This window comes from Bos grunniens, chromosome 8 (genome assembly GCF_055505025.1).
Source record: "Bos grunniens cultivar Pamir isolate PY7600 chromosome 8, Bosgru_T2T1.0, whole genome shotgun sequence".
In the NCBI taxonomy this organism is placed as follows: Eukaryota; Metazoa; Chordata; class Mammalia; order Artiodactyla; family Bovidae; genus Bos; species Bos grunniens.
In genome coordinates this window covers 71,864,025-71,875,012 of record NC_141172.1, presented here as the reverse complement: position 1 = coordinate 71,875,012, position 10,988 = coordinate 71,864,025, and the positions used below count along the sequence as shown (strand labels likewise).

Sequence of the window (10,988 nt, the reverse complement as noted above, 5' to 3'; positions counted from 1 at the left end):
ATCAGTTATGTGTCATGTTCTACGGGTAGCTTCCATTTTATTTTGGAACTCTTTAAGAAACCTCAAATAATTCTGCAGTTTATTGCCAGCACTAGGTGTCCAAATAAAACATGCTCGTGAACAATTTCTTCACGGTATAAATCAGTTCATATTGGTCTCCCCCGCAAACATGAGTGGTTTAGCACAAGCACAGAGACTATAGCATGCAATTATCACATTCCACAGAGACTGAAAGAAGCAGCAAATGTCAGTGGCTGCAGTATGTATAATGAATAGAGGCCTAGTCAGACTGGAAGCAGATTGAGCTTAGGTATGGAGTAGCTGGGTGAGTTGGCACATTACTTACCCTCACTGGGCCTCAATTGTTTGCTCAGAACAAGCAATAACCATCTCATGGAGATGTGGGAATTATTAAATGATAAGATATCAAATGCCTATCTTAGGGTAGGCATCCTGCACATGTTTATTTCCTTCATCCTTCTTTGCATGGACAAATTGATGCCAATGTTGCTCACAGTGATGTATCTACTGGAAGGTGAGGAGTGGAGACCGGATAGGGAAGAGGACTATTCCTGCTGCACACTGGTGGCAGAACTTCGTTCTCTTCACCCCAGGGCTGATGTTCTCAGGAGATCTGCCTCATAAGAATCTTAGCCTAGAGCTGAGCTTTTCGAAACAAATGCCAATACATACTTCTCGTGTGCCAAAGGGTTGTAAAATAATGAAAGTCACCAGGTTCTAGCCATCTGAAACTTCTGACTCTCCCAGCATGAGAGGGTTAAATTTTTTCAGTGCTTCGAAGAGTTATATTTTATGAGCTCTGTGATAATGTTAGAACATTTTATTTTTAAACTAAACTACTTCAAACAGTCATTTAGGGGAATTACAGAGCTATCAGGGATAACCAGAGTAGTAGAAATTCTCTGAATTTCATCAACATACTTGTCTATTTATTTTTAAAATATTTTGTATCTCCTAGGAGTGGGTTTTGTTGGCAGTCCTCAACCAATTTCATGTTGGTGGAGAATGTGCTTAAAGGGGAATAAACGCACAGGTGTGTAACAAGACCCGAGAGTCTTCTTCTAAAGAAATAATGACACCCCTGCAAACAGCACTGATGCAGAATCATTTATGATAAGGGAAGAAAAGCCAAGATTCTTTTTTAAAACAGATGACCTAAAGTTGTTCATTTTACCTTTGCTTTGACACACAGAACTGATGCCACAGGGGTATCCAGAACAAAGGGCTGGGAAGAGGAGTTAGAAAGAAGAATGACTAGACAGAATATTTTATTTTATTTACTTAAGCTTTTTATTTTGCATTGGCATATAGCCGATTAACAATGTTGTGATAATTTCAGGTGAACAACAAAAAGACTCAGCCATATCTATCTGTCTATCTATATATACATATACATACATACGTATACAAATACATATGCATGTATCCATTCTCCCCCAAACACCCCTCCTATCCAGGCTGCTGCATACCACTGAGCAGAGTTCCATGTGCTATATAGTAGGTCCCTGTTGGTTACCCATTTTAAATATAGCAGTGTGTACATGTCCATCTCAAACTGCCTAACTATCCCTTCCTTCCATCCTTTCCCTTTCCAAGTTCCCTTTTCCAAGTTCATTCTCTAAGCCTGTGAGTCTCTGTTTTGTAAGTACATTTATATAATTTCTTTTTAGATTCCATATATAAGGAATGTCATATGATATTCTTCCTTTTCTGGCTGACTTACTTCATTCAGTGGACAGAATATTTTAAAAAGGAGCTGGTACCTAGCAGAGGAAGGCTGAAGGTAGTGTCACCAAAACTCAAACGCAGGCTGGGTCTGGGAGCCCCTCTAAAGCAAAGCTGTAGTGGAGCTATTGAAAAAGACCAGAGCTCTACATTCATAAATAGAGTTGATCTGCCCCTCTCCCCACACCCTTTTCACCAGGTTCAGCAAAGACAAGGGTCCCTGCCCTCTCATTCCTACCCTTCACACTCCAGGGTGTCTTTCTTTTCAGCTGCTCAAAGGACCGCAGCAGAGGCCCACAGGTTCCTTCTCTCCGCAGCATCTCAGTGTCCCTGCAGCATCAGTCAGCCGCCTCCCTCTTTCTGAGCCACTTCCTCCGCAGTCAAAGGCTTCAGCCAGGAGCCATGGCAAAAAAAAAAAAAAAAAGGAAAAAAAAAAAACCGCTGATGGACTTAAGATCTCTGAGGGTGACCTGAAACGGAGGGAAAGGAGCTGGCACAAAGGAAATGATCTCATGAATACCTAAGAGTGTGGCATAGGCGGACTCGCACACAGTGAGTGTGAAACAATGTGGTTTAAATGGGGGCAGGTAAAAAAATCCACTGTCACTTGTCATCCATATATGGGTAATTGAGGGCAGATAAAAATACGGCTTACTGAAGTTTTACCAACACTCCCCTCTCTTTCCCCAGAGAAGCCTTTCCCACTGTTGAGTCACTGATCAATAAGACCAAAGATGCCTGGGTTGAAAAAGGCATCATAGTAAGTGCCTAATCACATCTGCCAGGGTCAGGCAAAATGCAGGACAGACTCTGCTTGAAGATCCCAGGATGACTGAATGTGGATGGACCGCTTGATAGATTTAAATTACTAGTATTAATGTTTCTAAAGTTGCATTACTTGAGACCTTAAAGATTGTCTAGAAATCTCATACAAGTTCTCTGCTGCAGTCTTGACCAGGAAAAGGGAAAGGTTTTTTAAAGTTACAAAGAACCTCATCTTGCCCTGTCCAGGGGAGAGGTTGCAGTTGCTCCAGCAGCTTCTGTGGTACCAGTTCCAAGTACTTCGTCCCTCTCAGCATCACAGACAAAGCGATACCGGCTTCTCTGTTTGAAAACTCTCATGTTTCCCCTTCCTTTGCTTCTTTAAAAAATCAGTATGTTGCACCGAAAATGCTACTCTTATACAAAGAAAACACAGATTACATGCCTGCTTAGAAAAAGCTTAGGTGTCCTACGTATATCTCTGCAATCTGTCCCTGAAACCGGAGGACTCCCTAACATAACGTGTGAAAATGCTCTGTAACCGCAGGGCTTTATCAGTGTGCATTACGGCGTGCACACTCTTTCAGGTACCTGGGTGTTCCCTAAAATAAAACAATGGATTTCGGACTGTATCTGTTGTGTGTTTATCAGAGGGGTTCGGTGGCTAAACCACACGGCTATTTTCCACCCGTCCCAGAACAAGGCGTCTCTGTCGGAGCTCTGCTCCCTGGAGACACGCTCCGCCCTCCCGGCGGCGGCAGTAGCTTCCCTCTGAAAATCAGCCACCTGCCTAGCTCCTTGAAATCATCAGGTTGGGTGCAACGTGGGTCTAAAAAGAGGGAAAGGGGCTTTCAGTGTGATGGAGTTAGTGGTGTGGAGCAGGAATTTAGGGATGAAGAAGATACAGGCAACGTGTGACAGTAGAAGTTTCCCCGCTGCAGAGCTGGCCGCTGCCTTTGCAAGTCGGTTTTCTCCCCTTAGTTTCAAACACCTTCTCAGCTCCCTTCCACTTATACGCTTCAATACGCTCAAAGTATTCGAGGCTTCATTCCCCAGAAAGAAATGAGAAAATCTAGGAACACTAAAAGGTTGATATGAACTGCGCAAAGGGTTTAGAAAAACTAAATTCAACAGCGGGAGTGCCGCAGTTTCACGTATGTGTGTGTGTGTTTGTGCGCGCGCGCGCGTGTGTAGGAGGAGAGCATGAAAATTAAAAAAAAAAAAATCAGGTGAAAGAGATAAATTAAAGAAAATTCCAGAAAGAGCTACAGAGAAATAGAAAACTTTCCTCCATATATGCCGCATACATGCAACCTTAGACAATCGTTTGTATCTCCAGTGCCCAGGAGGCACCATAAATACCAGAGGCATGCTGAACCCTGGTGGGGAAGGGGCGACTTAGAGGGGTAGTGTGTCTCCATGGTACTGGGTGGGGTATGGAAAACTAAGGTGTCAGTTGGGAATGATAACTTGCTATTAGAGGCACGATCGAATCCGAGTAATACAGGGGTCAAGGATTAAGTAGGATGGGGTGGGGGTAGGGAAAGGAAATGAGTGAGGGGGTTCGGGGTCTGAGAGAAAACAGAGGGTCTCAGAGAAAAGTGCAAAGGACTACAGCCGCAGCATCCCCGCGGGCCGTGGCTCACCCCCACCTTCCTTTTGCGCAGAATCCTTGCCTTGGCTGCAGCAGCGCGCTGCCCCCACTGGCCTGGCGCGCCGTGATCGATCGCAGCTGCGTCAGAGTCCTCTCAGTATAAATAGGGGTGGCAGGACCGAGCAGAGCCGCACACAGCCATCCATCCTCCCTTCTCCCTCTCTTCCCCGTTCTTCTCTCTTGGCCCCCATCTCCGCCGCCGGCCAGGGGGCACCGACCGGCACCATGAGTTCCTTCAGCTACGAGCCGTACTACTCGACCTCCTACAAACGGCGCTACGTGGAGACGCCCCGGGTGCACATCTCCAGCGTGCGCAGCGGCTACAGCACCGCGCGCTCCGCTTACTCCAGCTACTCCGCGCCCGTCTCCTCCTCGCTGTCCGTGCGGCGCAGCTACTCCTCCAGCTCCGGTTCCTTGATGCCCAGCCTCGAGAGCCTCGACCTGAGCCAGGTCGCCGCCATCAGCAACGACCTCAAGTCGATCCGCACCCAGGAGAAGGCGCAGCTGCAGGACCTCAACGACCGTTTCGCCAGCTTCATCGAGCGCGTGCACGAGCTGGAGCAGCAGAACAAGGTCCTGGAAGCCGAGCTGCTGGTGCTGCGCCAGAAGCACTCCGAGCCCTCCCGCTTCCGGGCGCTCTACGAGCAGGAGATCCGCGATCTGCGTCTGGCAGCGGAAGACGCCACCAACGAGAAGCAGGCACTCCAGGGCGAGCGCGAGGGGCTGGAGGAGACCCTGCGCAACCTGCAGGCGCGCTACGAAGAGGAGGTGCTGAGCCGTGAGGACGCCGAGGGCCGGCTGATGGAAGCGCGCAAAGGGGCCGACGAGGCGGCTCTCGCCCGCGCCGAGCTCGAAAAGCGCATCGACAGCCTGATGGACGAAATCGCCTTTCTGAAGAAAGTGCACGAAGAGGAGATCGCCGAGCTGCAGGCGCAGATCCAGTACGCACAGATATCCGTGGAGATGGACGTGTCCTCCAAGCCCGACCTCTCCGCCGCGCTCAAGGACATCCGCGCCCAGTATGAGAAGCTGGCCGCCAAGAACATGCAGAATGCCGAAGAATGGTTCAAGAGCCGCTTCACGGTGCTGACCGAGAGCGCCGCCAAGAACACCGATGCTGTGCGCGCCGCCAAGGACGAGGTGTCCGAGAGCCGCCGCCTGCTTAAGGCCAAGACCCTGGAGATCGAAGCATGCCGGGGCATGAACGAAGCCCTGGAGAAGCAATTGCAGGAACTAGAGGACAAGCAGAACGCCGACATTAGCGCTATGCAGGTAAGGCGCCGGGCGAAACGCAGAGGGGGCAGGGAGGGTGCTGCAGAATCGAGTTAGGATGGGCCGAAGTGGGGGTGGTGGCGGAGACTTGAGGGCGCGCCTAGAAAGAGAAGATCAGAGATGAGGCATTAGCAAGCAGATATTAAGGGGGGGGGTGGAACTTGACTTCCTGGGGGCAGTGTGGGAGGGGGTGGGGCACTTGGAAGGCGGGGAGGGGACGCGACTGCGGTGTGCTAATAGATGCTGCGTGCAGTTGAATCTCTGTTCCTCATTAAAGCTGCCCAGCCCTGCAGGATATTGGGTAGGGATGGGAGGAGGGACTGGACCTGGACTTTGCCTCTGGTCTGCCTCTCAGCTGTCCTGCATTCAGCGCAAGTTGCTTTGCTGCAGAGGTTGGATCATCTGATTAATAAATATAGCGATGAGCTCTCATTAGTTCTGAAGGATAACTGTGACCAGTTATCCTTTCTGACTAGTTTTACCAACTACTCTCTTCCCTTAGCAGTGAGACAGGAATACAGTCAAAATTGCAGTGGTGATGATAGTCATAGTAAAACATTTCTTTTTCTTTTAAGGATCTCCATTTTTTCTGGAGAGAAGAAAAAATAAGATACATAGAAAATATTTTAGAGAAAATAAATTTAAATTTATCTACTTCATTCTCCTACAAATAAGTGGATTTCCTGTATACAATCTGGATAAAATTGATAAAGCTAACTAGTGAGTGAGAGACAACTTTAAAAAAATCCATTTAGTTCTTTGCAGGCATTTTATGATCATCATTAGGTGTATTAATTAATGAAAACAAAAAAAAATGTTTCTTCTATCAGTTTTTTTTTCCTATCATTTTTTTGATTTTCATCTCTAGCTTTGTGAAGCTGGCTTTTTTTTTTTTTAAGGCAATCAAAGGTTTAAAAAGAACAAAGACAGTTATTTTAGGGGAGATTTTAGCTAGGATGTGCACTCTGATTTTAATTAAACCTAGGCCTTTGCAGCTATGCTGTAGTAAAATTATAGCAGTGGAGATTTACACTTAGATTTTTTTTTCGGTTGTCTTCCAACAGGACACAATCAACAAATTGGAAAATGAATTGAGAACCACAAAGAGCGAAATGGCAAGATACCTCAAGGAATACCAAGACCTCCTCAATGTCAAGATGGCTTTGGACATTGAGATTGCAGCTTACAGGTAAAAATGGAAGTGCCAAGGTAGCAGCCTGTCAACCTTAGGAAGAAAATCAGACTTCCTTTCTGTTGAATCAGAAACTTTCAAAAATAGTCCTTTGGAGTAATTGTGTTACTTTTTGGCCTTTTCCAAGAAGAATTTAATCCTGTAATAATGAGGCCTGTTCTTAGCTTCCCATTGCATTTCAAGCGTAAGGAACAGGACTATATTTTAAGGCGCTTTTTTTGTTGTTGTTTTGTGTATTTCTCCTGGACTCAGTCACAGCATCCCCAGTCATTAGGTTGTGATAATTCCCAACCCTGCCTTTGCCTTTCAGTCTGGCTTTGGGGGAGGTGATGAGTGGTGGGCTGAGCACACTTCCGGTGTTCATGTTTGTTAACCCCTGCCTCCCCAGGAAACTCTTGGAAGGTGAGGAGACCCGGCTCAGTTTCACCAGTGTGGGCAGCCTAACCACCGGTTACACCCAGAGCTCCCAGGTCTTTGGCCGATCTGCCTATGGAGGTTTGCAGACCAGCTCCTATTTGATGTCTGCCCGCTCCTTCCCGTCCTACTACACCAGCCACGTCCAGGAGGAGCAGATAGAGGTGGAGGAGACCATCGAGGCTGCTAAAGCTGAGGAAGCCAAGGACGAGCCGCCCTCTGAAGGAGAAGCAGAGGAAGAGGAGAAGGAGAAGGAAGAGGCTGAGGCTGAGGCTGAGGCTGAGGCCGAAGCTGAGGCTGAGGAAGAGGAGGGAGCCCAAGAGGAAGAAGGTAGGATTAAAACAAAACACAAAACCAAATAAAAAGCAAAACCACCCTGTGACTCCAGGGGCAGCGTGGGCATGGATTATGGTTAGGAGTTTGGTAAGATACATGAAACCTCACTTATGCCCAGGAAATGTTATTCAGATAAGAGTTGATAATCTTAAAAAGAAAATACATCTATTTCCTCAACAGATCTTTAGTAAGCACCTCATTGCTCAAATTGGCTGTTCTCCCAGAGACACACAATCTCTGATTAGCATGGTACTTTTTTGAAAGTAACATAAAAAAATAAAAAAAATCCTCCTGCTGCTTTTTATTCCTAATGAAACATTTTAAAATCTATTCATTTAACTCAGCCATTTGGTGTCCTAAAAAACAAAAATGAATTCCGAACACATAATAAAAGAAAACCCAAGGTCCTGGAAAGAACAGAGCATCCAGTACCTAGAACCTAATCTCATTCTATTTAAATATCTGTTCAGTGGCAGATTGTGCCCAGCAGGTGTTGGTTGCATGGAGAAAGAGGTTTGGGGGAAGTATTCTGACACTTGTGTTTCCCCACAAAATTAAAGCAGAAATGTTTTGATTGGACTCATCCTGCATTTGGAGTTTGTACATTTGCTTTTTATGTTAAAGCTGCCAAGGAAGATGCTGAGGAAGCAAAGGAGGAAGTAGGAGGTGAAGGCGAAGAAGCAGAAGAAACCAAAGAAGCAGAGGAGGAAGAGAAAAAAGATGAAGGTGCTGGGGAGGAGCAAGCCACTAAGAAGAAAGATTGAACCCTCCCCTTCCCTTAATTTTTCCAGGAATAATTCTCCCGAAATCAGGTCAACCCTATCACCAACCAACCAGTTGAGTTGCAGATACTATATGAATAAGAAGTCAATATATGTATAATTCTGAGATGACTTAGGTTGGACATTAAATGTTGTGCTATGACTTTTCTCCTTCCGCAGAGTATCTGTTTGCTTGCAGAGTGGCTTCCTGGCTTGCTGCCAGCCTGTGCATGGTCCACGCTTATGAGTTCAGGATCTATGGCAATGTGAATAATTCAGATGTTTACAATAAAAAAACCACACCATGAATAAATGAATTCACTAATGTTAATGTTAAACTTCATGGGAAAAAAATAATCCTTTGAATCTTTGGTGGTTATAAATTAAAGACCTCGAATTATGTGCAATAAATAGTAAATAAAGTTACACTGAATGACGTTCCTTGCTGTGCTTGTTGACTTAATTCAGAAATCTTAAAGAGGGCACCAATAGCAGACACTAGATGTAGACCATAGACTTCCAAATTTTTTCAAGTCAAAATTTTAACAATTACAGTGCATTTCCGCCCCTTAATTGGTAATTCTGAGGATATGATTAGGTCATGACCATTCATGAAATCTCTCCCCTCGAAAATTTTACTGATAATAAACTTGAATAAATGAGAATCCCTGGGGTTCCTTTTCTTTGGTAAATAGCAATATACTTTGCCCCGTAAGTGTACTGTATAATGCTGGGAATGGCTTTCTTGGAGGCAGTCTGAAATCGTGTTTACCTTTATGGTAAACAGGTAACTTGAACACTAATATATAATAGTAAAAGCATATGGGTAGAATGTGAATCCCACTCATCTGTCACTGTCACCACATTTAAAAAGTATAGCCTAACTATCATGAGCAGAAGTTGAAGCCCAAGCAAATGATGTAATCAGAAGGAATAAAATTTTCTCAATGTGTAATTTTTAAGGGAGTTAAGAATATTGAAGCTTATTTGCCATTGCAAACATGTTGCCTGCAATCCTGAGCTCATGATTGAGTGTGTAGTTAGCTTAATTCTGTTGCCTCAAGTAGCCTTCAATACCACCTATTTCAAACTTTTTAAGAACTACAGATATAGATAATGAAATTGTGATCAGTCACTAAAGGGGGGATTCTATACTTGTGTGTTACATTGCCATAGGTCTGCATGTCTTTATTGGGAACTATTTGGATTTCAGTGATAGCTCCAACTGGTTGGACACTGCATCATATACACACCCCCGCCCGTCCATCCTGTTCACTGTAAAGGTATGAAAGCTCTTGCACTTGCACTTGATGTGGAATGTCAATGAAGTGGCTGATTATCCTTTGTTGTGCTTCTGTTCTTAGATAATTGTTTTGTCAGCTAAGTTTGTTCAATATTTGTTGTTTAGAGACCTCTTAAAGGTCATGAATTTAATCTGGAAGCAAAGTGGTCTCCATTTAAAGTTTACAGATCCCATCACACCACATATTTTGAGTTAAATATATCTCACCAAAGCAAATAGGTAAAATATTGCTTTATCTGCCCTGATGCTATGGATTTGAACCACAAGGATTCTCCATACATTGGCTTCTGTAAAGACTAGGAGTTGCCTCAGAAATCAAGCTTTTCACATTTATGTTCCTTATACATGGGATGCTGCACATGGTCAATTTCAGACAGAAGCAAATTATATGTGAAAAAGTAACCTTAGCCAAATGGAAGTGGTTGGTTTGAGAATTTCTTGAAGTAAGAACACTGTACCATACTCTATCCTGTGTGCCATAATAAAATACTGAAAAATCTAAACCGAATGGATTTGGAGTCTTTTTAAAAAAAATATTCCTCAAATGTGATACCTTGGCCAATCTCCCTCTCCCTTCTGCTCCTCTCAAACTCTTGTTCTGTATTCCCTCCCCTAGTTAATGATGTCACTCTCCAGCCATCCAATTCTACAGACCAGAGACTGTAGAATTGTCTCAGTGACATCATCCTCTCATTTCCTCTCTCCAATCTTTTTGTTCTAATCTATCACCAAAGCTTATTGATTTTACTACCTAGGTATCTTGAATCCATCCACATTTCCCTATTTACACTGCCACCACCCTAAGGAACCTCTGTGTCCTGGCTCCAGCGACTCTTTTCGTGGAAGACAATTTTTCCATGGACCAAGGGAGGAGGGATGGTTTCAGGATGATTCAAGAGCATTACATTTATTGTACACTTTGTTTCTATTATTATTACATCAGCTCCACTTCAGATCATCAGGCATTAGATCCCGGAGTCAGGGGACTCCTGTTCTAGAGGAAGGTAATCTTTAGAAAAGGGAATTTTGATCACATGGTCTCTGATTACAACTCTCCAGTAGTTATCCATTTCTTTTAATATAAAACCCCAAATCTTGAAGATGATCGACAAGGTCTGTCTAGACCTGACCTGAAACTACTTCTCAAGCCTCGCCCTCTGCGTACCCCCTTTCCCTTCCCTCACTTTGGTGTTTTAGCCACCCCAGCCCTGTGTTCTCCCATCTGCCACAAGGTTTTGGCTGCTTTCTCTGTCTGGAGCAACTCATCTTTTCTATCCTCTCCTTAGCCTTGCCCAGATTTAGGCTCAACTGTCATTCCCTTGGGGAAATCTTTCCTGATGGAGCCAAATTCCTCTACTAAGTGTGTTTATAAGCATCACTGACTCAATTGACATGAACTTGAGCAAACTCTGGGAGCTAGTGGAGGACAGGGAAGCCTAGTGTGCTGCAGTCCATGGGGTTGCAAAGAGTCAAACATGACTTAGTGACTGAACAACAACAAGATGTTTACACAGTCGGAGGTGGCATCTATTTTCACAATCATTTAGT

General features: G+C 44.7%; 1 protein-coding gene across 1 annotated transcript; it reads left to right on the top strand.

Moving 5' to 3' along the window:
- The first annotated feature begins 4,292 nt into the window (after positions 1-4,292).
- On the top strand, positions 4,293-9,943 carry NEFL (neurofilament light chain). Its single transcript, XM_086414411.1, has 4 exons — positions 4,293-5,434; positions 6,499-6,623; positions 7,015-7,370; positions 8,001-9,943. The coding sequence occupies exons 1-4, from the start codon at positions 4,388-4,390 to the stop codon at positions 8,138-8,140; spliced, it is 1,668 nt and encodes a 555-aa protein (XP_086270537.1). The 5' UTR covers positions 4,293-4,387; the 3' UTR covers positions 8,141-9,943.
- The last annotated feature ends 1,045 nt before the right edge of the window (positions 9,944-10,988 follow it).